Raw genomic sequence first — 24994 nt, forward strand, 5'->3', positions numbered from 1 at the left:
GATGCAAAGCCACATGGTTGTCCTTGGGGTGCGGGGTACTCAGGTGCTGGTGCTGAGCGTGCTTTACTCCAGGAGTGAGCAAGGCCCTTCCTGATAAATCTGGGTTAGGATTCACAGACTCTAATACCTACAGGGGCCAGGAGGATAGTAGATGTTAGTGGAACGATCAAGGAACGTGACAGTAGGGACTCGCGGGGACTGTGGTAAACACTTCCCAGAGTTTTCCTATGAAATTCCTCGTTTAAGGAGAGACCCAGCTCGGGGAAATCATGACTGAGCAGCACGTTCATCAGCCTTCTGCTCAGCTACTCTTGCCCAGCACCACTCAGCTTGAATCCTCGCTCTCAAGGAGAATCTTGACACAAGAATGGGCTATCTGCAGAGATGGCATCATGAAATGTCAAGCAGGAGGAGGAAGAGGTATGACAAGCCCACAAGAGCCTGCAGCTCTGGCACCAAGTTGTAAACTTCCTTGGGCTAAGCACAGAGCTTGGCATAATCAGTAGCTGCTCGATAAACATTTCTTAAGTGAATTTTTTAAAAATTTTGATTAAGAGCCAGTATTACTTCTCATTACCTGCTCTTCTCTGGGGTGAACAGACCAGGTGGATTTGTCTGACAGGATAAGGCCCAGGGAGAAAGAACTGTGCTAGGATAAGCAGGTTATACCTGTTTAATTCCACTGGCCTTTCAGGGGCAGATACTGCATCTTGTACTTCCTTTAAACGAATTTAATTACTTACTGAGCTTCTACTTTATATCAGACACTTTGCTAGAGACCTCAGCGAACCCTAGGGCTCCATATCTGCTGACAAGGTGCCACGGTACACAGGGACAGAGGGGTGGAAATATAACAAACTGGAAGGGCTCAGGGCGTCTGTGGAAGGAATAGCTGGAGTGAACGAGGGGTTTTGCCACACAGAGAAGGAGCCCGTTCACCGTCCCAGAGAAGTCAGTAACGTCCACATGAAGAAATCTCACTTGAGCTAGACCTTGAAAGATGAGTGAGCTTTTGTCAAGAAGAGACAGGGAGCAACGACCTTCTAGAAAGAGCATCCAACATGAGCAACAGCGTGCACGCACGAAAGCCCCACTGTGTATCTGGAGAAGGATGAGCAGTCTAGGGTTCTGATGCATGGGCTACGTGTTATGAGGCAGCACGAAATGCATCCCCCGGGGCCTAGGAAATGCCAGATAGCTTTGGCTGACGATGATCTGGCCTCAGAGCCTTGTTTGTTTGTTTGTTTGTTTTTGCTGGTTTGCTCTGGCCTCATGTTTACCACCACATGTACTAAGTGGCAATGGCTGTTTCTCTAGATGCTCAGAAGTAACTCAGGACAAGATTACAGCTCAAAAGATAGTAGTGAGCCCGAGTGGTCACATTAATGCTGCCAAGTATTCCTGAACCTAAATATTTTCCAAAATCATCTGAGGCATTTTCCTTTTCAGATTTACACTCCCAATTTAAAGCACACATACAACACACCTCAAAATGAGAACAAAAGAAGATAGAGATAAATATTACAAAAACAAAAAAAACCCTTAGCTAAAAAGAAAGCTACTGAATCAAGCACAGATTAAATTCAGCCCTGAGTTTCCTGGTAGTGGAGGCAAAAAGATCAACAATGAGTTAAGAAATTCTCATCAACAAATAAAAGAAACGTCAGTTCCTTAGAGAGCAGCTGATCTGCGCCCCTGGGATTTAGAGCAAGAGGAGGAGAAGGAGGACGAGAAAACATGGAAGAGAAGAAAGAACAAAGGGAGGAAGCGAGATGATTAAAAAAAATATTTCTGGGGCCGGCTCCGTGGCTGAGCAGTTAAGTTCGCGTGGTCTGCTGTGGCGGCCCAGGGTTCGGATCCTGGGCGTGGACATGGCACTGCTCGTCAGGCCACGTTGAGGTGGCGTCCCACATCCCACAACTAGAAGGACCTGCAACAAAGATATACAACTATGTACAGGGGAGTTCGGGGAGATAAAGCAAAAAAAAAAGAATGGCAACAATTGTTAGCCCAGGTGCCAATATTTAAACAAAAAAAAAGGAAGATTGGCAACAGTTGTTAGCCCAGGTGCCAATCTTAAAAAAAAAAAAAATTCCCCTTTTTTTTTTAAAAAAAGGTAAAATTCCTACATTAAAAACCACCATCCAATGTTTTGTGGGTGAGAGGACCAAAGGTTCAGGGCTGGGCATGTTTTTCTCCTTTGTAGCCTCGCTCTGTTGATGTTTTTCTGGCTTTCTAAGCAAAGAGGAAACCTCACCCATTCCTGTAGACATGCATTTATGACCACACGCTCCTGGCCAGTACCCCTGAGCAGCTCCTTGAGGCTCTCCCCAGGGTGGATCGGTCATGAAGCTACTGCTGCTAGCGCTCAGGTTGAACACCAGTGAGTTCCTGAGGGCTCCAGGGCAGAGCCAACACATTAGGGACAAAAAGCGCTGGCACATCTGACCTTTGGAAATCCAGCCCTGGTCGGAAACTCAAAACAAAAGCTCCAGGGCTGGAAAGAGGTGGAGAAAGCGCACTGGGAGTGCTGGCCCATCCTCCACACGTCCCCGTGACTGAGAGGCTCACAAAATCAATAGAGGAGCATTATTAACTGCAGTTTCATAAGAGAGGGCTTCGCTCTCTGCCTGGGAGGAGAGCGAGGACGGGGAGAGGCAGGCTGGCTTCAGGAAAAGGATGCTTCATTAAAGTCTTAACACTGGGGAGGCAACTGCCGTGTGAGCTCAGCAGCCGGACCCCACGTTGACAGCCTCCCATAAAAGCCTTGCCCTTGGTGGAGGAATTGTCATGGTGGAAGAAAGTGCAGCAAGACAGAGCAAGGTCTGGATGGCAGAGCTGATGTTTGCTGTAGGCGTCCAGAAAGTCATGCCAGGGGCTAACTTAAGGCGAACATCTTAAATTCATCATACATGAGCGTCACCCTTGCACCTGCGGGCAGAGATTCTAAAGCACCCCACTTGGCTCATTCTTCACTCTGTTTCCCTGGGTCACCTACAAGTACCAAAATGAACATTTTCAAATGATTTCACCAGAAGAAAATACAGAGGCATTGCTATACCTAATGGAAATGAACCCACCAGCCTGTCCCTGCGTCCCTTCTGAGTTGCCAGGACGCCCCCAGCCAGCTAGGTCGCCGCTTCCCCCTCAGACATCACATGACCCAATCCTACTGCCTCTGTCACCCAGTGTCACCAACAATCTCATGTACCCCCAACGAACAGGGGCTCATTCCCTCTTTCCCTTCAGGTGAAGCTACGCCTTGGTCTATTACCCTGCCACCATCACGCAACAGTGACAGCAGCTGTCATGGCAAGGCTGCAAACTGGCAGACGCTAAAGGTAAACAAAGCAAGTTTTCAGATACATCTTAACCCCAAATCCTTCCTCCCGTCATGCAGATGCAGCAAACGTCTCATCTTTGTGGAGTCATCATTGTCTTCAGCTTCTCCAATTCTGGCATCAGATTCTAGATAGCAGCCTGCAAATCATACTCACATCAATTCAATCCATTTGCTGCTAAAGGAGCATCCCTCTTCCCAGAAAGGGTTTTTCCTTTAACCGCATCCCAAGCCAGAATCAGACAAACAGAGTCTGATAGACTTATTGATATTACTCACATCACTCAACAGGGGACAATGCCAATTTGCCAATTAGTCCTGGGGCTCATCATATCTATCTTTTTTAAATGGCCACCACTGATGCCCGTAAACTGCCTCCTGCTTCTACATGTATGGACTCTGTCAGGTGGCGCTGTGCAGTGACACACCATTATGGCCTTCCCTGACATGCTTAGTCAAAATCTATTGACCGCCATGATTTGCTACGTGACATGGAAAGACCCAATCACTTTTCCTTTTCTTTACTTCCCTCATTTTTTTTCCTATGGAAAGAATAACATAAATCTATTAGAAAAAAAGTTGAGGTTAAAAACAAAACCTTTAAAGAATAATACATTTCAATGCTTACATATAGAATATGGAGTGTGACAATTTCTTCACTTAGCAAGATTAAAACTCTGGCTACATACACAGCAGGAAAGTTATAAACCCAAGAGGAGACTAGTAATAAATGAAATGCAAGTGTCTAAAGGTTGTAAGTGTTCTCAACCCTAAATGTCTGTTCACTTTACTTTATTTTTTTGGTGAGGAAGATTGACCCTGAGCTAACATGTGTTGCCAGTCTTCCTCTTTTTGCTTGAGGAAGATTGTCACTGAGCTAGCATCTGTGCCAATCTTCCTCTATTTCGTATATGAGATGCCACCACAGCATGGCTTGATGAGCGATGTGTAGGTCTGCAGCTGGGATCCGAACCGCTGAATCCCAGGCCACCAAAGCATAGTGTGTGAACTTAACCACTCCGCCACCAGGCCAACGCCTGTCTGTTCCACTGTAGATTCCTTCTGAGCAAGTTTAACTGTACTTCCAGGGAAAAGGTTTGAGAAGAACACTTTGGGGAAGTAGATAAAAGAGGTATGAGATGAACAGGAAAATTCCTGGACTGTTCCAGGAGTGACCGGCAGAGTCCCCACATCAACACTCTCTCCCAGCCCCGTCCTTTTCCCCACATCCCAATCACAAGGCCTACTTCCACAGGTATGTGTCTATCTTCTGGGTCCCCTCCAGACTCGAGGCTCCACGAGGGCAGGGACAGTGTCTGTCTGGGTCGTGGCTGCACCCTCCACACCCAGCTCAGTGCTTGGCGTGTTGAAAGCCTTCAGAAAAGGAAGAGAGGGAGGAAGGGAAGGGAGGTGAACAACTCAAGCACGAACCGGGAGACTGCTGTCCCCGAGACGGTGACATGGGTCAGTCCTGACTTCACTCGCCCTCCTGAGAGAGCAGCTAACAGTTCAAAGACAAGGCACCACTGAGAGATTCCTAAGGAAAGTGAGCCAGGGAAAGGAAGCACAGCTACAAAATGAAGCCTTCTCTACTTCCTTTTCAATAAGCCAATGGTGCATTCCAGACAAGTGTGATTATTCCAGTCTTCGCTCCCTATTGACGGATGACATACTCTGACCAGCAAGGGCCAGTTGACTTCAGGGACTAGCAGTGCATTCTGTTGTGATGTGAAGTGGCCAACAGGAGGCCAGTGGACAGGTGGACAGGTAACAGACAACCCCACAGCCAGAGTGTTTGGAGGCACAGGGTTCTTCCATGGTCATCTCTCCACTGCACCCTCTTCCATTAAGGCTACCTGTCTACAGTCCTCAAATTCTTTCCATTTTCACTTGCGAGTGTGGTTGGGGCAATTCAAGACCCACCAGAACCAGACACGCCCTGGGTGACTCCTGCTCCCTGACGGCTCCCAGGCCCTATCTGGCCAGTGTTCCTCAAGAACCAGGGCCCAAGACAATGTACTCTTGGCCCCTTCCCTGAGACCCCCCCATCACCATCTTCTTCCTGCAGCCTGGGCCCTTCCCCGAGTCCCCCATCATCGTCTTCCTCCTGCACCCTGGGCCCTTCCCCGAGTCCCCCCATCACTGTCTTCCTCCTGCACCCTGGGCCCTTCCCCGAGTCCCCCCATCACCATCTTCCTCCTGCACCCTGGGCCCTGAGAGAAAGTGATCAGTGATACTGGAAGGAAAACCAGAAAGGACCGAGAAAGCAGTGGAGTGCTTGCTCATCCCTCACCACTCTGCCCTCTGCCTGGAGGGCCTCACCCTGCCCCCTGCCACAGGGGGAGCACATGGGGCCAGGCAGGTCAGGCCGTGGGGAATCCTGGCGACCTGCTCTTCTGTGGACCCTTCGCCACAGATGGTCAGCCCGTAAGCTAGCAGGGGACAGGGACAGGGAAAATGCTGGGATGATGGCGCTTCCCAACTGGGCCCAAATCCAGCTTCAGCATGACAAACCTGATGTTCGAGCTCCTTCTCTCTGCCTCCTGCACCTGTTTTCTCATGCACGTTAGGGAGGGGAGGAGCGGGGCTCAGTTATCGGCCCCACTGGAAGACAGCAATCATACAGTAATCACAGACAATTGTCGATCCTCTCAAGAAGCTTGGTATTTTTTAAACTAACATATAAGACAAAAAAAAACCATATAACGAGGAAAACATAAGTGGCCCATCATTCTATCACCTGGAATGCTCTTAAAAATTTAAAAGAAATAAACATACATGAAGGTCAAAACATTTAAATGGAACAGAAAAGGTATAAAGAGCAAAAATTCCCATGTCCTCACCCCCAGTACCTTCTCCCCCACACCACCAAGTGCTCACACACCCTTTTATTTGAAATGTTATGTGTATCAGCATATATAACAGACATTTTTATCCCTTCTTTTCTCTCATTTACACAGAAGATAAGTGGCTTTTCATTTTAACAGCGGAGAGGCCTGGGTGCAGAGGCTGAGCGGGGAGGCCAGCATTTCTTCTCGCCCCCCTTCACCCCCGCCCACGGCCCCCTTTGCTCTGTAAGGACTTCACCCCCCTTTCTAGGTGTTCCTCCTAGCACACCCCCGCAACACCCTCGGAGCAAGTGCCCCAAAACGACCTGAGTCACCAGTAGCTGAACAACCAGGTGTCACCACTGGGGGAAGCTGGGTGGAGGGGGCATGGGACTCCGCATTATTTTTGCAACTTACTATGAGTCTATAATTATGTCAAAACAAAGAGTTTTTAAAATGAAGTCAGTCAGCGCTTGATGGGGAAAGCCACAGCGGGGGAACCGTAAAATGAAAGGAAAAGGATACGCTGATGACAACAAAGCTCTCTGATAACGTGACGTGCTCCCAGCCCCTGTTAGCCCCGGCCTCTGCCGCCTCTACGGGGTCTGCTGGCCAGGACTGACTGCAGCATCAGATGGTTCTCAAAATGTTTCGGGACAGGTTTGATTTTCTTTAAAGGACAAAACAATGTTTCCCAATAAAGCTATTTGTTGTGAACTTGGAAAAGTTACCACTGGATCTGAAGCATTTTATGTTGTTTTTCTTTTAAATAGTTGAGTGAGTTTCTATCCTCTTCAACAAAATCAAAACTCAGCCTTAAAAGGACAGATAAATTTAATTTGCAGAGTACGGCAGGCTCTCCAGATGGGGAGTCTGTCCAACTCATCTCAGCATTTTATGGCCACACTTCCCCGCAAATCACACTGATGGCGAAAACCCAGCTGCATTCTCAAGAGTCCTGCCACATTCCTGACCCCAGAGTCAAATTTCTCATTGGGGAAGTGGAGCCCAACGTACATCCCAACAAATCCCTACAGAAGTGGGTCGAGAGGCTGGCAGTGCTCCCCGCTCCCCCTCCTCTTCCCCTTGGAAGTCTGGAGTCGGGACAAACCAGAAGCTGTGAGTGTCAGGGACCCCACCCCACTCTGCCTGGATCGGGGAGAGCCCTGGCTGCGCTTGGACCCAGACAGCAGAGCAAGAGAGGCCCCATCACGACCCCGCAATGCTGCTCCCCGGGGCCCTCACAGGTGCAAACTTGCGCTTCGAAGGGATGTATAAAGCAGAGCTAGCTACTCAACCCAATTGAGATGGGCTAAAACCCTGGGGGCCCAGTGGCCAGATGCAGCCCACAGTCATCTGCCAACACACACAACACTTTTATTTTGCCCAATTTTTTTAAAAATTCAGATTTCTAGCTTCTCTTGAAAAACCAGAAGATCTGGCAACAGGTTTTGCATCTTCAGAGCAATGTTTGGCTGGAGACAATGCTCTCCATGTTGCTGTAGTCCCCACCACTCTCTACCGTCCTACACTTTCCTGCCTCCCTCACGCAGTGACATTACCAGCTGGCTCCCAGTTGCCATCTTGGTGACTCTGCTCTCTGACTTTCCTTTGCCAATGTCTGCTTTGGGAGGAGGGATCGCCTATTTTCCCCTAACCCCCCCTCCATAAGTTCTTGGTGCTCTGAACATATGATATAAACCACCCAGTCACCACCTGGCCCTCTAATGTCCTTCCTTTTGTTCGAGACCACAAGAACAAAGGAGCGGCTCTTACACCCAACTCTTTGTTCTGGCTGAAGCATGCAGTTTCCCTCCAGCATTTAGGGACTGATAAATATATGTCTTTTCCCCAGTGCTACCCAGTTATGTTCATTTCTTAGTCGCGAGCCAGAAATTGCTGTGTTTTCCTTTCTGAGACGGGTCTTCAATAACTTTCTGGGGAGAAAAAATTAAAAATAAGTTAAAAGCAACACCCTCATTCAGAGCCCACGGCTGCCCCTCCGGGAGCCCCTGCTTTGTCTTCCAGATGAGCTGTACGTTTTTCTAGCACTCATCACTGCTGAGGTTCAGCAGGGGGCCAGACTAGCAGAGGAAAGGGCCTCGTGGGCCCATACCCCAGGCTTGCCCACATCTGCTCCACTGGAAAAGTCACTGTCAGTGATCCAAGAAATAGCTGACGATCATCCTGGCCAACTCTCATGCTCACACGCAGCTCAGAGGTGGCGCCATGCACCGTGGATACAGCCTTCCTGCAGTTACCAGCGACAGAGGAGATCCAGGAACCTCTCCGGCACAGAGCCCCAGACGTGCCCTCATTTCAGGCAGCGCCCCAGGTGAGGCAGTGTGAGAAGTAGCTTTGACCTGACACCCTGGGTTCCCACAGCCTTCTCAACATGGCACCTGTCTTAAGCAGCATGGAGATCTGAGCATCCTCAGTCAAGGAGGTCGTGGGCTTGACCAATATAGTCAGCGTGGTCCCCCAATCAGGGAGATCAGCCGCCCTTCCCATGTGCACTTACCTCCCACCCAGGCTGTCCCGGGCTGGGATGGAGTCCATGTCCCAGAGAGCATACATGCGGCTCTGTCACTCCAATCCCGGTGTGGGTTTCCCTGGAAGTCAGGCTGAGGGGCCCCAGGAAGTCCAGGACTTCCTATCCAGGTAAGCCCCACTCTTCTTGTCATCTAACGACTCGTGACAGGACATTGCCAATGAGTCATATTTCCCACATAGACTTCTACTTTCAGAAGCAAACTGTCCCCAGGATTCTCATTTCTACACAAAACCAAAACTTCCTTCATCCCTGGCTACCAGCACACACACATGCACACAATTGTTTCATGACTGTGGCAAAATATTTGAATTTTTAAAAATTTATCTAAAGAAATTAATTAAGCCAAAGGTATTATCTTTATCCAGAAATTTTGATATACTATACTATATACTATACTACGTAGTATACTATATACTATAAAGTAAATTTGCTTTTTCAGAATTTATTTAAAAGCTAACACACACACAAACACATGAAGAAATTAGAAAGTTTTATGTCCCTACTTTTAGACAACCAGTAGGAAAATTTTTCAAAGCGCCATAATGAAGGCACAAGTAATGGCCCCATTTGAACAAAGAAGCAGCTACGACGTCCCTGGTCAGAAAACTGAACAGAAATCATAAGCAGGAAGAGAGCCAACAGGAAGGACTAGTTTAAGGCCTGAGACAAAGGCTCCCCTCCCACAAAATGGAAAACAATTACACTGTATTCGGCATGTGACAGTCTACACAGCACTTTCACATCCATACACCACTGGATCATAACAATCCTGTGATTATAATCCCCACTCTGCAGATGGAAGAATGCAGCTCAGCAATTTGCCCTGGTTTATACTTACAAAGTCAGAACTAAATTCCTGGTTTTCTGACCCCAAATCTCTTGGACTTCCTACCATACCAGTATTCCTCAAACTTCGTTTTCATCCCACCTTCAGGGATTTTTACCAAATCGGCATTCTGGCAGTACAGCCATGTCCCTGTGGCTTCCATTGTTCAGCTGCGTCACTAAAGGCACTCAGTACCAGGGCTGCACACATCTTAAATACCATTCCTGCAAATGTCCATCAGTAAAAGATAATCATAAAATTAAAAACGACAAAACCAAAATGATATTATTAACTTTGAACTGGATGTTTGCCTGTCAAAATTTCTAGGTCTGAGATCTGTTCTCTCCTTATTTAAAAAGAAGAAAAAGAAATCGGAGGAGGAGGAGGAAGGAAGGACAATGACGGAGCCTGAGAGAGGTGCTACAGACATGGTATCACAAAGCGGACTCTTTCTCCTTGAGTCAGTCAGCAGGATTAGAAAGAAGACAGAAAAGGGAGTGATCTCACCCCCAGGGTGATCCTGGGGTCACTTGGACTGTGCCCCTGAAGCCGTGGAGGGCAGCCCAGCCTTCAAGCTGCACTGTTTTGAGCCACGCTGCACCACGCGCGCTGTGAACACGAGGACGCATTTGAAATATTGAAAAGGGCTCACAATTCTTGAAGGCCCAACACTGGCTGGGGCTTAAATAATGATCTCTGAAGCTCAGGCAGGTTAACTGCACACTGGCGGGGGGAAGAGATCTCAACGAGATGCGCTGTGCTCCTCGACTCCTAACACCCGTGAACTCCCCGTCTCCGCGAACAGGGAACACAAAGAAGAGATCCTGGACGCAAAAGCAGGAGAAAAAAGCAGGCAGCCCATCTTGGGTAGGAGGACAAACTGTTTGTTTTCTGCTTCTCTTTCACAGGAAAACTGTGCAGGGACATTTCAAGTCCACATAATGTCTGCCTTTCTTTCTTTCTAGAAATGTTTTTTCCAGAAATATTTTAATAGTAGCTAATTCATACAGCAAGTTACTACTGTATGAACTAATAAACAGTTATTAGTTTAAAAAAATAACTACTACATATGTTAACAAGATAACGACCCTGATCTTTCACTTAGCACTCAGAAGTTTTTAAAAAGAAAAACTAATTGGCATTTGGAAACAAGCAGGAGGAACACTCAGCATCAAGGAATTCAAAGGAAGGGCTTTTTTTACAGGAAAAGAATGACCCTGAAAATCACCATCTGGTCAACCTAAATGATGTCCTTAGTAATATAAGGGAGCCAATATAAAAGAATAAACTTCTTTAAACACCCCTAATGTAGAGTAGCATCCTGAGAGCACTGGAAAGTGCAGGTCAAGGGTCTTCCTGGCAGTGTCTGAGCGCCAAGGGTAGGAAGAAAGCAAATTACTTGATTCTCAGGAAAGCAGTTTACTATAATGCCCTGGAGTTCTTCACAGAAAAGGCACCACTTCCTCAGTGAAACAAGTCATATAAAATCCAAATCCACCACAAAAAATAAGCAGTTAAAGCAGTTAATGGGATTCTGTACAACACGCTTCTATGTCAGACTAAGAAAGCTCAGAGCTGGTTACATGTTTTTCTTCTACAAAACGAGTTTTCCCCACCACCGACCAGTTGGGTACAGAGGACTGACAAAAGAAACCATGACAATAGCAGTCATTTGTCACCGAGGGCTGTCTAACCCATAAAGCTTTATGTTTGGCATTGTCCCACTTACTCCCACTTCGAGCCAGAAGAGGCTGCACGCTCAGGAAACTCAGAGTCAGCTTCCAGACTGGAAAATGTTGCAAATACCAAGAAGGAATGAACACGCTCTGGAGGAACGGTGCAGCCCAGGCAGAGAGAGGGGCCAACCAGACGGTCTTCTCCAGCCCCGACTTCGATGACCTCCAACAGAACCTGGAGGACCAGGGGAAACTGAGATGCAATCTGGAAGCCGCTTTATAAAGTAGAATCCCAAACAAAGACATTCAACAAGGCAGAGAAATCTAAAAAGAAATGAAAATGGATTCCGGTGAGAGCAGAAAGCAAGCCAGCTTGAGACTATGATGGAGAAATAAAGGTCGTCCCCACATGAAAGCATTTTGGAGTGGAAAGTGCCTTAGAGAGCTGCCAGTCTGGGGGTCACAAACCCAAATGCATGCTCACCAAGCCAGAGACCAGACATGAAGCGAGGTGCAAACAGTGGGGACAAGGTCAATTGAGGAGTGCATGATGTGTCTAAAAGCCTTCAAATTAAAAAGAAAACTGAAATATGTATGCTGGCCAAATAAAACACCTCTTCAAGCCAGGTCAGCCTAGGAGCCTCCTGCTTGTGTCTCTACCCCACTGTATGCGCAGGAGAAATCCAAGGACCAGAGAAGGCTCATTATTTGATGACAAGCACAGAACAGCAGGTGTACGTAGCAGAGCCAAAGTGCCAGGATTGTGTTACACACCGAGATGATGTTAAATAGAAACAATTAAACGACATTAAGGCAGAAACCCTCAGCATGGCTTTGGTTCAAGTGCTCTAGGTTCACGTGGCTTATTCTTTCAGAGAACAAATTATCACCGAGTGAAACACGAAGATACTAAGAGCTGGGAGAAGATTACGCAGGGAGAGGTCGTGCTAAAAAAAAAAAGAAAAGAAAAGAAAACCTAAGTAGTCAGGGAGTCAGATATTTGATTTTTCAAAAACAACTGCTACATTCACAATCACATCTGCCACAGTGGCCCTGAGAGAGGAGGCCAAGGGCCCTGACTTCCATTCCACAGAAGGAAGAGGGGGTGCTGCGAATCTCGCAGCGTGCTTTTAAAATGCATTTTTTAAAGTCACCCATTCAAGGTTCCTTCTAGCCACTCCTCAAAGAACAAAGTAAGAAAAATGCTTTCCATTCCTGGTATTGGTTAATGTATATTTTTTTAAAAATTGGATAAGCTTAAGAATCTGTTTTTTTAAAAAAGTGAAATTCCAGGGGAAAAAAATCTCATTGAGATATATTAAGTTGTATGAAATCTTCCCAGGAAATCCATGGAGTGGGGAGAAGGATGAGAACATCCTCTCCCAGGACAGCTGCAAGCCGCCTAGACAAAGAACTGGAACGTTCCTCCAGGAGCCCTCCCCCCGCCCCATGCCACCAGCCAATGGGACTCTCCCTCCCCGGTTTCTGTGTATCTAGGAAAACACAAACGTGCTCCCTGGAAGGCAGGACGGCAGTCTGCACACAGGGCTGGCATCTCTGAATTAAACCTCTCCGTAGGTCCTGGGCTAAACCTTCAATATGAGGAAACAATCTTTGGACTTTACAGCAGCATACGGATGATTCTCCCCCCTCCCCCATAAAAGCCCCAACACAAACAACCACGTCGAATTATTGCTTTTCAGAGGGCAATTCAAAATGCCCTACTTTATCACAGAAAGAATATTCCTTGTGTATGTGAGTGCTTCCATTATGTCTTATTTGAAGGGGGAAAATGAAATAAAAATCCTATCCAAGATATTTATAGATCTCATAAAACTTGATTCACTCTCATAAGCTGCTGTAAGCTCCGTCATCAGGTAAGGCAGAAATGGCAGGTGTAGTAACCAGCACTGTATTATGTTATATGTGCCTAATTCTGGCTCTTAAAAAAAACGTAACTGCATACCGGCAAAACTTAAGAGAAGTCAGTCACAAGTACGACTGGAGAGAAGGAAAGGGGACTGAGCTGGACTTTGCGTGAGCACCCAAGCAGACCCCCGGATGCATCCAAGCCCAGCTTCTGGGGGCCGTGGGCCCTGCTGGTCTTCCCCCAGTGCTAAGTGCAAGTGACTTGGCGAGAGCTTCCCCTGGGGATGGATGCAGGGGCACCAGGTCTAATGCCTGGCACTCTCCCTGGCCCTGCCTTCCAGCATTCAGCTTCTCCTAGACACTCCAGGGCTGCTGGGATCTTAGACCAGGGACGCTGTTTAGAAAAAGAGCATCGTGGCACTTTGCACTGCTCCTGAGGGAGGAAGGATGGTGGAAAACACAGACGGAAAGAGCATTCGTTGAGTGAATGCTACGTAACAGACACTGGGCCACAGAGCCAATGCCCGCCCTTATGTAGGCATGAACTCCATCCCACAGACGACAAAAAGAAACTCACAGACATTGGCTGACTTTCTCAAGGTTCCAGCTCTGCCCGATTTCAAAGCCTCCTGGAACCTGACTACTACAAAACGCTGTGACCTTAAGGAGACGTAGCACAGTCGAGTCCTTTTACAGATGAGAAACTAAGGCCCAGAAGAAGACAGACCAGAGAGTTGTTTAAATCCACACAGGTCCATTGGCTGCCAAGCCATTACCTTGGTTTCTACCCTGGTGTCTCCTGCCTAATGAGGAGTCGGTATAATTTAAAAATTCAGAGTGTTGAGCAGACTGCCTCGGTTTGGCTCCTGGCCCAACCACTTCCAAGTTGTGTGATGTCAAACAAGACATTTAATAACTGAAAGCTCAATGTCTCCATCTGTAAAACGGGGACAAGCAGAAGACATATCTCACAGGGTTGTTGTGAGGACTAAATGAAACGATGCAGATAAGGTACTCAAATGAGATCATCTCTAGGAAGCATCCGATTCATATTAGACATTATTATGATGCTTATTATGATGATAGGAAGAACAGTCAAGTGGAAAGAGGGAAGAGGAAAGTGCGTCCCACCACTGGTTTTGCAAGTCATTTGCTTTGCAGCCACATTAACAGAACTTGCTTAAATCTTCCTCTGCCCCAATTTTCTCACCTCAGAATGGGAAATTCTGTAATATCTGCCTGCTCCTTAGTTACAGAAAGAATGTGCCAATGACAAGAGATTGTGAGCAATGCACTCGATGCCTTGAGACAAAAGCTCAATACAGATGTGTGTTAGTCTCTCACAAGCAGACATGAAAATCTCCATCATGGAGGAAATCATCTCTTGGTCCACATGAAAGAAAGCAAGAACCCTGATATAGAGAGGCAAATGCACAGGTTGGGGCTGAACCATCTCAGACACAGAAGTGAAGCCAACAACTCAGTTTGACATTGGGCAGCATCTCAAGTAGCTCACAGGAGAATCGGCTCGACACAGAGGCCTCCTCACAGCAGCCATCTTCCATCACTAAGACAGGAACTGTACTCTCTGAACAGGGCCTGTAGTGACCAAAAGCTCAAAAGGGAGGGTAGGGCATCTGTTTCCACCCCTTTGTATGCCGAACAAATGTGCCGCCTTTCCAAAAATAAGAGCTAACACTAGGACCACTCCACTGAATTCCCGCTAACGCGGCCTTGGGAGGCCAGTGTAAGAGCGGGCTGGGGAGCACGCAGACCCTCCCTTGCAGAGCAACAGCTCCACAGCTAATTGCCGTTTTCACAGCTGGGTTGAGCTTTCCAAAAGGCATCCTTCAACCCTAAGCTCTGAGCTCCTCTCATGATGATCTCTCTTGCCAACCATACCCCCATCAAAGACAGTTTATAGATGAAAGGATGTAGCTACAGGACATACATTTTTGCAAACATCACAGTTTGAAAATGAGGCATTTCTAAGACTTCTTTGTGAAGATCACCACATGCCCACGGTCATTACCACAAGAGCCAAGCCTTCTACGGACAGAGAGACAGCCTCCTTGCCTGAATGTCCTCAGCTGCAATTCTTCCACAGTTTATTTTTGCTTCTCTTACTAGAAACATGAGTCCTTTGAAATTCTTTATAAACAGAGTCTACTCCCAAACAGTGAGGTCAGTAAGAAACATCGAGAGCTTCTACCTAAATGCCGGTGTGGCATCACCCAACAGATGTTCATGCACCCATCCCTCTAAAACCACAGAACAGGCTGAGGTGAGGGGGAACTCATGGTCGAAGGCCTGCCGAGAATAAATTACTTGAAACACAGCACGGCTGGCGTTTAATGCCCAACACCACAAAGGCACCAGAAACGGAATTTAACCAGGTTAAGCAAACCTCTAGTGGGTCACAGGAAATGTGAGCCAAATGGCCCCATACTGACACTTTGGGGTGAGGGAAAGCAGAACAAGAAGGATGAAACAACACTGAGGCAGTCGCTTCTAACCCATGAGCTGGACGAAGTACATCCACCCGCACTGTCCTCCTCCATTATAAACTTCTGTCCCACTCAGATTCCAAGTTACACAAGAAGTGAAATATTTCCATGGAGGGAGTAGGCAACCTGCAACTCTGGTATACTTGCTATTAACCCTCTACAGATTAATGGCTCAAAGCTTTGGCTGCATATTGGAATCACCTGCAAGCTTTAAAAACATGGATGCTTGGGTTCCATCTAAAGGGATACTGATTTAACTGGTCTGGGTTGCAGCCAAGGTTGAGAGCCAGTGCTACAGACACAGTCAAATCTTAAGTCACAGCCATATCACGAGCCCTAAAAATCTACTGAATGCCTGCTGTGTGCAAGGCTCTCTAAGAACTTGAAGGGTTATATATCAAAAGTTTATCAAAATTATAACCAAGGCATTGACTCTGCTCTAAATCATATAACCTACTTGGAAAAACAAGACACAGGAAAAAAAGAAAAAGGAAAGCCATGCTACAAGACAAAACTGAAAAGCATCATGAGGAAGGAAAAAGTTCCTCGTGAGAGCATAGAAATAGCAGCAATTACTGTTGGTCATAAGAAAGAAAGGGAGTTTCCTGAAAGAGGTGGCAACCATCTGAACGATAAGGATGAGCAGAATTTGGACAAAGAGCATCAGAGGGGCAGAGAGAGGAGGAAGGAAAGGGCTGAAGGAAACGACATAGAGGCAAAAGCAGGAAAAGCAGTCATCAATTTGTGTGGCAATTAGCACACTTGAAAGGGGGCAACTTTTGACTATGACCTACACCCAGTCTTGGGACACCTTCACTCTTAGAAGTTAGGCTCATCCTGCACGTAATTGGGAGCAGTCTGAAGACACAGTGATGGAGGCAGGAAGCCCGTCCAGGGGAGGGAAGGGGCTGCCCTATGGCAATGGCAGAGGGGCAGAATGGCAAGGACCATGGTGAAGTGCCCCAGGAGCCAAATCAATGGGAAATGGAGGAGCCAAAGATGACTGGAGCTTCAAACCTAGATCACAGGGAGAACGTGTCAAGAAAAGAAATAAAGAAGCCCAGAAAAGGAGGAAAGAAGCAGATGGGTTCAAGTTTGGGGACACACCCGGCTGAGGTGCTCACGGGACAACCCAAAGCCTTGGCTGTCAGCCCCACATTTCCACTGTAAAAACATGCAACTCGGGGAAATATCTGGAGTTGAAGATGTAGATTATAGCTTTGAGGAGGTAAAGAAGTCTCCACGTGGGAAGGAGATTTCAGCTTCTACGATCTTAGAGGTCAACAGATCTGTGAGATGAGTTCCAAAGAGAATCTCCACCTCACAGCCACCAGAGACTGGGAGGGGTGAGGAAGGGCAGAGAGTCATGCGGCAAAGGAGCGAAGAGCACCCCACGCCCCCCGCTCCTCGGGGACTCTGTGATGATGAGGCCGGCTTCACCTCCAGCCCCAAAGGCCTTTCTTCAAAACCTCACACAGGCTGAGCGTCTTCCCAACTGCTTTCACAATATGCAGTACTTTTTGTTTAAATTTGTGGAGCATGACCACCTCACTGCCCACCCAACCCTCCCAAGAACTTAAAACACCTCCAAGAAGATCTTCCTGAGTTGGCGCATGATTACTGTTTCAGTCCCCCGCTGCCCTCTGTTGACAAGGTGTCAGACACAAAGCGTTTTCACCCTCCATGCCTCCTACACAGCCCCAGCCCTAACATCCGTCCAGCTCCCACCTCAGGGACCTCAGGGCACTGCGCTGTGGTTACTGACATGACAGTACTTTTCTTTATAAAACTAGAATTGTAATTGGGGGCTGTTGTTTTTTCAGGACGGTGTTCATTTTCCAGGTTACCACCCATTATTAAAAGTGGAAAAGGGAAGAAATTATACACATAAGCCCTCTCCAAGATAGTCAATAGCTTGGTTTAGGGCTCAGACAATTCCAAAATTCCATGTACTAGTACTGTTCCAGGCACAAAGGGGATTTTTCTTGCCTCCTTTTGAGGGGAGAGAGGGGGAGAGAGGAGGAAAGAATGAGAAGTGACTCAAAGTATATTCAGAACAGTGTAATGAAAAACAAGCAAATGAACTTGGGCAGCTGAAAGAATCCTGGGCCCAGGAACCACCACCAGTGTTAACAGCTGTGTGGCCCTGGAGAGTTTGATGCTTTAACAATCACTTGGTCCAACTCTAGTGCTTTAGAGTTGAGGAAATCAAGACCCTTTCAAGATTTGAAACTCTAAGACTGTGCTCCTAGCTTTGGTACAAGGCCTGGGGCCTGACTTTCAATATGAAACTCAGGAAATGTCAATAAATCCGTATTCAGAAATAGATATCACATATGGCTCTACATTAATTATTTTAATTACCTCTAATCATTTCCGAATGACACAGACAAGGATGCTGTTTCCTGGCCATTACGGACATGTGTATCATACTGTATACTCATCTGCCCTCAAAGAGCCACCAGCCCCCAACCTGCCATCAGCTAAAAGCACACAGAACTTAGTAAATCTCAAGCCTGTTGTATAAACAAGGCTGTAACGAAGTGGGTAGATATGGATAGGCACAGGTCAGTGTTCAAAAACTCACAGGACTTAAAATCTCCTTTGTTGGCAATTGTGTTCCAATTCTGCATTACCTAACATTGAACATGCTTACTCTCACCTACAGCAGTCAAGCTCAGAGAGGGAAGAATCCAGATCCAATTCAACTTTGCATCACCCAAACATTATTCTGCACAGAACTGGAATTAAGGAATGAAGTGTTTACTGTGAAATACTTTCCATATTTTAATATAAACAAAGAAATTCCCAGAAGGCATGACTGGGTGTGCTCCCGGCTCCATCAGGAACGGTATCACTGTGAAATGAGAAGTCCCCCACATCGAAGCAGGCTGAGGCTGGCCCAGACACCAAGGCAGCTACTAGGCTGTACCACATCTACATGGCGCATGCGGCGGACAGGGCAGCTGGAAACTGTTCTATTGGAGAGTGCGACAGACACAATACACTGAGCAGGACCAAGTTCTCAGGGCCACCCCAAAATACCCCACGAGGAAAACAAAAAGGATTCAAGGCAGGAGAAATAATTTTCCAAATTAGCAGCAGAAATGAAGGCAAAGTGGGTGAGGAGCAAGACCATGACTAATCTTAGGTAGAAGCGTGTCCTGGTAACAGCAATACTTTGTTTATTTCAGGAACTCTTAAACTAAATGGAATAAGGAGTTTCCGACGCCAATATTCTAAGGTGACACACAATGTAACTGGGCGGAGGAGAGTTTCTTAACTTATCCATGTCACACGTAACATTAACGATTAGATGCTGTTACCTGTTCCACCTACTTTAACACTGTTAGTAGTTGTAAAGCTTCTTAATCACTGTACTTGGTAAGATTTGGCAATTTGGGTTAAAATGTTTCCACGTGTTTATGCTAGGCGAGCATTCGACTGATTCAGGGAAACAGAAGGATTTATTCGTAGAGAAACTAAATCTCCACCCCTCACCCTTCTGGCACCACTCAGGTTAAATTGGGGAGCTGTCCTAAACTTTCAGCAAATCCTAATTCCAACGTACATGCTAACTGATGCACTGAGTGCAGCAGAATCCGAGAGGTGTTCTCTGCATTTGCCAATTGTAGGGTCCAGCAAAGGCTTATTGATAAACCCACATACCCGCTGCTACAAACTGCAGAGGCACCACCCCGTCTGGTCAGCTATCCCATCAACATGAGCCGGCTGGGACTGGCCAGAATAAACTGTGCTCATCTTTCCCCCTCGAGGCTCAGAAAGATTAAAGAAGACTGCAAAGCCTTCTTGCAGTCAAAAAGTTAAAATACAGGAATTCTCTGAAGGGAGAAGAATGTGAAGATGTATATGAGAATGGCTAACAAGAGCCTCACTCGGACCCTCTCTAAACTATTCCCGTTTAAGTGGAGAGCCAATTAGCCCCCACTGGCATTTATATTTAGAATGGGCCGGGAGAGAGAAAGAGCCCCCATTTGGATGCTGAAGGTCTCTGACATCCCATCCATAAATCATTTCAGGGTGAGGCTGTCACAGCACATCTTCTGCTCTGCCCTTTAAATGGATTGGACCCAACATCACGTTCTCCTCAGGGTAGAGGTGGGGGTGAGAGTTTCATGGAGAACAAAGAAGTCATCACTGTCTTTATCCCCCCACCAAAGACAGATGTAGTAAAAACATCTGCATTGAAACATCCGCCCACCTTAAAATACCAAACTGCAAACAGACAGACTGAATGATAGTGTTTGAAAGCCCCTGAATCTACACGGAGATGTAGCTATCGAAAAGAACACGGAAATAAATCTATTACAGAAAGGCTAAGTGCGTGATTGATCGCAGTCACACGTGCTCCCATTTGTAAAGCTGCATTTATTTAATGACTGCATCCTTATAAAGAAAATCTGGATAACAGGGCACTTCTAATTTTTTTCATCCACTAAGTCACTGTTTCAAATAAAAAAAAAAACAGACGGATGGTAGCTGAAGAGCACACAAATCACACACACAAAAAAGCCAGCTCTTTTATCCTTTCTGTGTGGTTAGCGAGGCTCCTTTGTGTCTACAAATTTCCCTGGGTGGTGCTGTTGCCAAGAAATTCTAATTCATGACAAGGTTTTCTGCAAATTGGGGAGAGAGGCAAACTGCAGAGGCAGGGACCCTACAGGTTGCTTTGTCTTTCTGGCTGAGACAGCACCTGGCTGCTCAGGCCTGTAGAAGGCAGTGCAAGGCGAGCTCGTCACAGAGAGGAGGAAGCGATGTGGCTCACAGAACAAATCCCGTGCCTCGTACCATGAGGCTGTTCTTGGAAGGCAACGGTTTTTGTAGGTTGTCCCCTAAAGATGCCTCATACCAAAGGCCCTTACGCAAAGTGTTTCAAGGTGCCTGAAACCAAGACGAAATTGCAGCGTTACAGGGACACTTTATTCTTACAGCAGCCAAGTATGCCATTAGTTTAAGACAATGGGGGAACGGGGGAGGAGGCAAGAATGTTCTATGATTTATTTATTTGTTTCCAGTAGCAGTGGAAAATTTTCTCTGAGCAAAAGGGAGGCCTGAAACTGACCCCATCTGCCAATTATGAATCAGCATTAACAACAAGCATAATTCCATAAGAGTTTTCAAGTAAATATGCCATGCTCCTCAACGGCATGAGGCAAAGCTAAGTGCAAATAAGATTTAGAACATCATTACGGGACCTGGCACTCATGAAATAGCAGACTACGTATAAAGAATATACCGAATTCTAAAAGTCTTTGTAGCTTCCCCCACAAAAAAACCCAAGAGTATTGTATCAAATCCTTTTCATTTTCCAAGTCAGTAGTGGGTCCAGAAAAATCATGATTTCTATTGGCAATAAAACTCATGAATGGGTCTCCCTTTATCCATCATCACGTGGCACCCTATAAGCTACTCCAGCTTCTGTCCTACCTTTGACCTTTTCCTGCTTTTGCTCAGACAGCTCTTGGAAAATTTCCCGCAAGTTTCCAAAGAGCTTAAGGCTAGTAGCCGTAAGAGTTGTGCGTCAGCTGAATTCCATAAAATAATAGACCACATAAGCACAGTGTAATTTACAGTTATGTGACAGGCAGAGATGATGCTACTTGGGCCAAGTGCTTAAGTATGCAGTCAGAGCCCAGGAATGGAGAGCTGTTAATGCAGGATGTCCATCTGGATTTTCAAATTACACCGGCAATGATTTTCAGAGTTGGAGCTGTATGTCGCTAAGACATCATTGCCTGAAAACCCAATGTCAAAATGATGACCCCCGTGACAGGAAGGCCACCACAGGCTCACTGACTATAAAGCAGGACAATCATCCCAGAACACGTTTAACACAAAGTCCCCCAAACTGTCCATCCTCAATTTTCAAATGCACAGCTGTTCTTGGGTTTATCATCCAAGTCTCTCTTTCCCTACAAACCAAGTTAGATTTTTGGAATCTCTGTATCTCGTTCATTTCTTGAAGGCCAGGTACACCATTCGCTTTCAGAAGAACATCTAAGGACTGCTCCTCATTTGACCTCTGAGATCTGATGACCCCAGAGCATCAGGAAACTCCCTCGTTCCCAGGGTTCTTTGTAGCAACCTTCTTAGGCCATTTTGAGCAAAGGAGTCTCAAAATTTCACCATCTGATGGTTGATTTGGAACCAACAGTTGCAGAGAAGCATCCCCCCCTCACACGGAGGATGGGAGGGACAGCAGAGGGAGGAAGGAAGAGACAGAGGTGGAGGTTTGGTCACCAGTATGAACTCAAAGTCACAGTCACCCTTCTATACAGCGGCTGTGATTACAGGGTCCAGAGCAGAAAGCTGCTTGGAGTGGTGTCTTATTTAGGAGTGCTTCCCCCACCCCAGGTTTGTTTCAGAAGGGACCACGAGCACACCTCTGAAATGGCTGGGCAAAGGGTTTTAAAATGAGGGTAGTTAGCAGTTGGAGAGGGTTAAGGCAAGAAATAAGGAGGGAGGTGCAGGAGGTTAAAAATCTCCTTGCCTGCAGATAGAAGCTAAGGGGGAGGCTCCTTGAAGGGGGTGAGACAAGGGGGGGGGGAGAAGCGGAGGGGGGTTTCTGAGGAAACAACAGATCCAATCTACCCCCACTTATCAAACCAATGATGTTGCTTCGCAGATCTAGACTTTCTCCTGGATGGTCTAACCAGACCCAGAAAAGCCGGTTTCCTCTGGAGAGGCCTTCCCCAAAAGCAGGCTTTACTACTGTGAAAGCTTGAACCAAAACAAAGTTGTGTGATTCATCGGGAGGGAACGCTGTAACAAATAAAGCCAACTTTCTTCCCTCCAACACTGCTGAACATTTGTCACAAACAAGGGCTGCCTCGGGCAGGCCGGCTAGGTCAACAGATTCCCTTCCCTAACCTGTCTAGACAGTTAACACGCAACCGACTGACACCAGTGGGCTGACAGTGTGAAATGAAGGCTATCTCAGAAAATGAAACACTGGCAACATTTTGGTTTAATTAGCTTGCAAAATAAAAGCAGGAAAAAAACCTAGATCTAACAGAGACCCTTCATGAGACAGTCTCATCAAGGATGGGGGAAAGCATGCACTGAAGAAATGGCTTATGCTAAAAACACGTAAACTGTGTGTGTGTTTAGAGGGAGACAGAGTCAAGCGTGTCTGCCAGCATTCTTAGACAGGAGTGCACGTGTGGACACACAGACACCAGAGGCCAATACCTGGAGGAAAACTTGCAGCCTCTAACCAGGGGAGCACAGCCGGCAACTAGCAACAATGGTGCACAGTCAGAGGACTAGCTTTGCCACACGGCTCCTCACATAGAATGCCAAGCCCGCTTGCTAAAGCAGCAACTGTTACATCCCAGCCTTGAGCTGGCAAATCCCGCTTTGGGCCCTGGCAGAGGAAATCCAGCCGTTCATTAGCCTTAACAAGCTGCTGTCATGGAGCAGAGAAGTTACATGAGCAGCCACACACCAAGCCTCTCGCAGCCCTCCCCAAGGGCAAGCCGGTTTCTCCAGGACAGACTGTGCAAGTTCACACTTCCAGTGTGCAAATCCAGACCGTCTTCTTGGACTTTCCGTGGTGCACGCTGTAGAATTTTTACAGAATACCCATGTGCCCCCGCCCCCACCCACCGTCTTTCCTGCAGAACGTCCCCTCAGCAGCTCCTAATCCTTGCTGAGAAAACCACCGTTTCCGCAGCAGATCTAGCACTTTCCACTGACCAGCACTTTCTTTATTCCACTTCACAAAGCCCAGTGAACTTGTCACCAGCCCCGCTTCGCCCTCACTGAGACGCCTAGCCAACTTGGCACTGCTGCCCTTCAGCATCCTGGGAGTCGCCTAACTAGTCCTCCAAGACAAAGTGGGAGGCACGGGAGCACGCACCACCCTTTGTCGGAGGCTGTGCTGTCTAGCTGGAGAGGGACCCCAAACCAAAAAGAGGGACAAGGACACACCTCGGGGGGGCTGGTTCTTTCTGGGGGCATTGCACTGGGGAGCCCACCAGGCGAGCAGCGGGAGATAGCCACGTCTTCCCGACCTCCTCCTCCTGGGAATCCTGGAGTGTCTTTTGTCACTGGGCTCCTCGCCCTGCCGCCCACCCTCTGATCTCAAAATCAAGTTCCTATTCTTTATGGACACTTGCTAATTACTAGGCAAACACTCCGCTTTGCGCTGCCTCCCCCCATCTGCCGGTCGTCAGCGCCAGTTGAACGAGATGAACCTGACTCGAGGTACCAAAACGTAGAGCTGGTGCAGGTAGGGGCGCCGCGTCCTGTCAGCGGGGGCTGGAAAGCCCAGACCACCTCCCCGCGGCCCCTCGAGCCCCAGAAGTTGGGCAGGTCCGCGCGGGGAAGCGAGCCCGGCAGCGTGCGCGCCGGGAGGGGTGCTGGTCACCGAGAGCGGCCGCCCGGAGCGCCGCTCGCTCGGCGCACCCAGGGCTGAGGGTGGGGGAGGAGGACTGTCTCCGAAAACATTTTAGACAACAAACAGCCAAGGGGGGGGGGAATAAACAAAACATTCAACCCCAAGCCCGCTCGGCGCAGCCCTGCGTCTCGCCGCCACCGCACGATTCGCACGAGTAATTTAAATGGTTCACCTGCTGCCAGGTCTCCTCCAGGGACGGCAGGGCCGAGAAGTAGCCGGTGTCGTGGACGAGTTGCAGCTCCTGGAATATGCTATAGCTAGCCAACACGTCCATGCTGCTGCTGCCGGGCAGGAGCGGAGGAGAGGCCCTCCCCCGAGCGCGGCCGGGGCTGTCCGTGTGTCCGTCTGCCGCGCTCGCCCCCCGGGAGCGCAGACATCCAGCGCCTTTGTTGTGCGGTGTGCGGTCAACTACCAGGAGGGGCGGTCAGCGCCGGAGGGGCGCGGGGACGGGGCCGGGGCATGCGGCCGTGCGGCGGCCGCGGGCAGGGCCGGTCCGCGGAGCCACGCGCGCTCCGATCACGAGGGGGCCGCGAACTCACGGACCCCGGGCTGCCATCCGCGTCTGCAGCGCCGCGCGCTCCCCGCGCAGTCCTTGCTCTTTATTTTGGGAGGCTGCATTTTTTTCTCGCGATCGCTGCTCCCCCTTCCCTGCGCTCCCCACCCCCACCGGCCCGCGCCCCCCCGCGCTCCCGCCCCCTCCGCGCGCTCGCGGCGCCGCGGGGACCCGGGGGGCGCGTCCGTCCCCGCGCGTGACCATGTAAGGTAAACAGGGGCTCGTGAAGTCACTGAGGGCCAATGGGCGGCGCGGGGCGGGGCCGGGGGCGGGGCCGCGCGGGGCGGCGGGCGCCGATTGGCCGGCCGCGGTCTCCCGGGGCGGCGCGCGGCCGGCTATTTTTAGAGGCCTATATAAGGGCGCGGCGCGCGCGCGGGGCCCGGCGGCCGCGGCCACACGGGCGCGGACGCACAGGCGCG

The 24994-nt window shown here is 48.3% G+C and overlaps 1 protein-coding gene across 2 annotated transcripts in view; it reads right to left on the reverse strand.

Moving 5' to 3' along the window:
• The window catches only part of KLF7 (KLF transcription factor 7), an 85760-nt gene extending 61003 nt beyond the window's left edge, over positions 1-24757 (reverse strand). The window contains exon 1 of one of the 2 annotated variants that reach the window (XR_006888178.1): positions 24195-24757. Coding sequence is in view for 1 of the 2 variants with exons in the window: in XM_046658023.1 (XP_046513979.1) it covers positions 24195-24296 (102 nt within the window). In the remaining variant the exon portion in view is untranslated. The remainder of the gene's footprint in view (positions 1-24194) is intronic. The other variant, XM_046658023.1, reaches the window with a different exon arrangement.
• Positions 24758-24994: the final 237 nt, after the last annotated feature.

This window comes from Equus quagga, chromosome 4 (genome assembly GCF_021613505.1).
Source record: "Equus quagga isolate Etosha38 chromosome 4, UCLA_HA_Equagga_1.0, whole genome shotgun sequence".
Classification (NCBI taxonomy): Eukaryota; Metazoa; Chordata; class Mammalia; order Perissodactyla; family Equidae; genus Equus; species Equus quagga.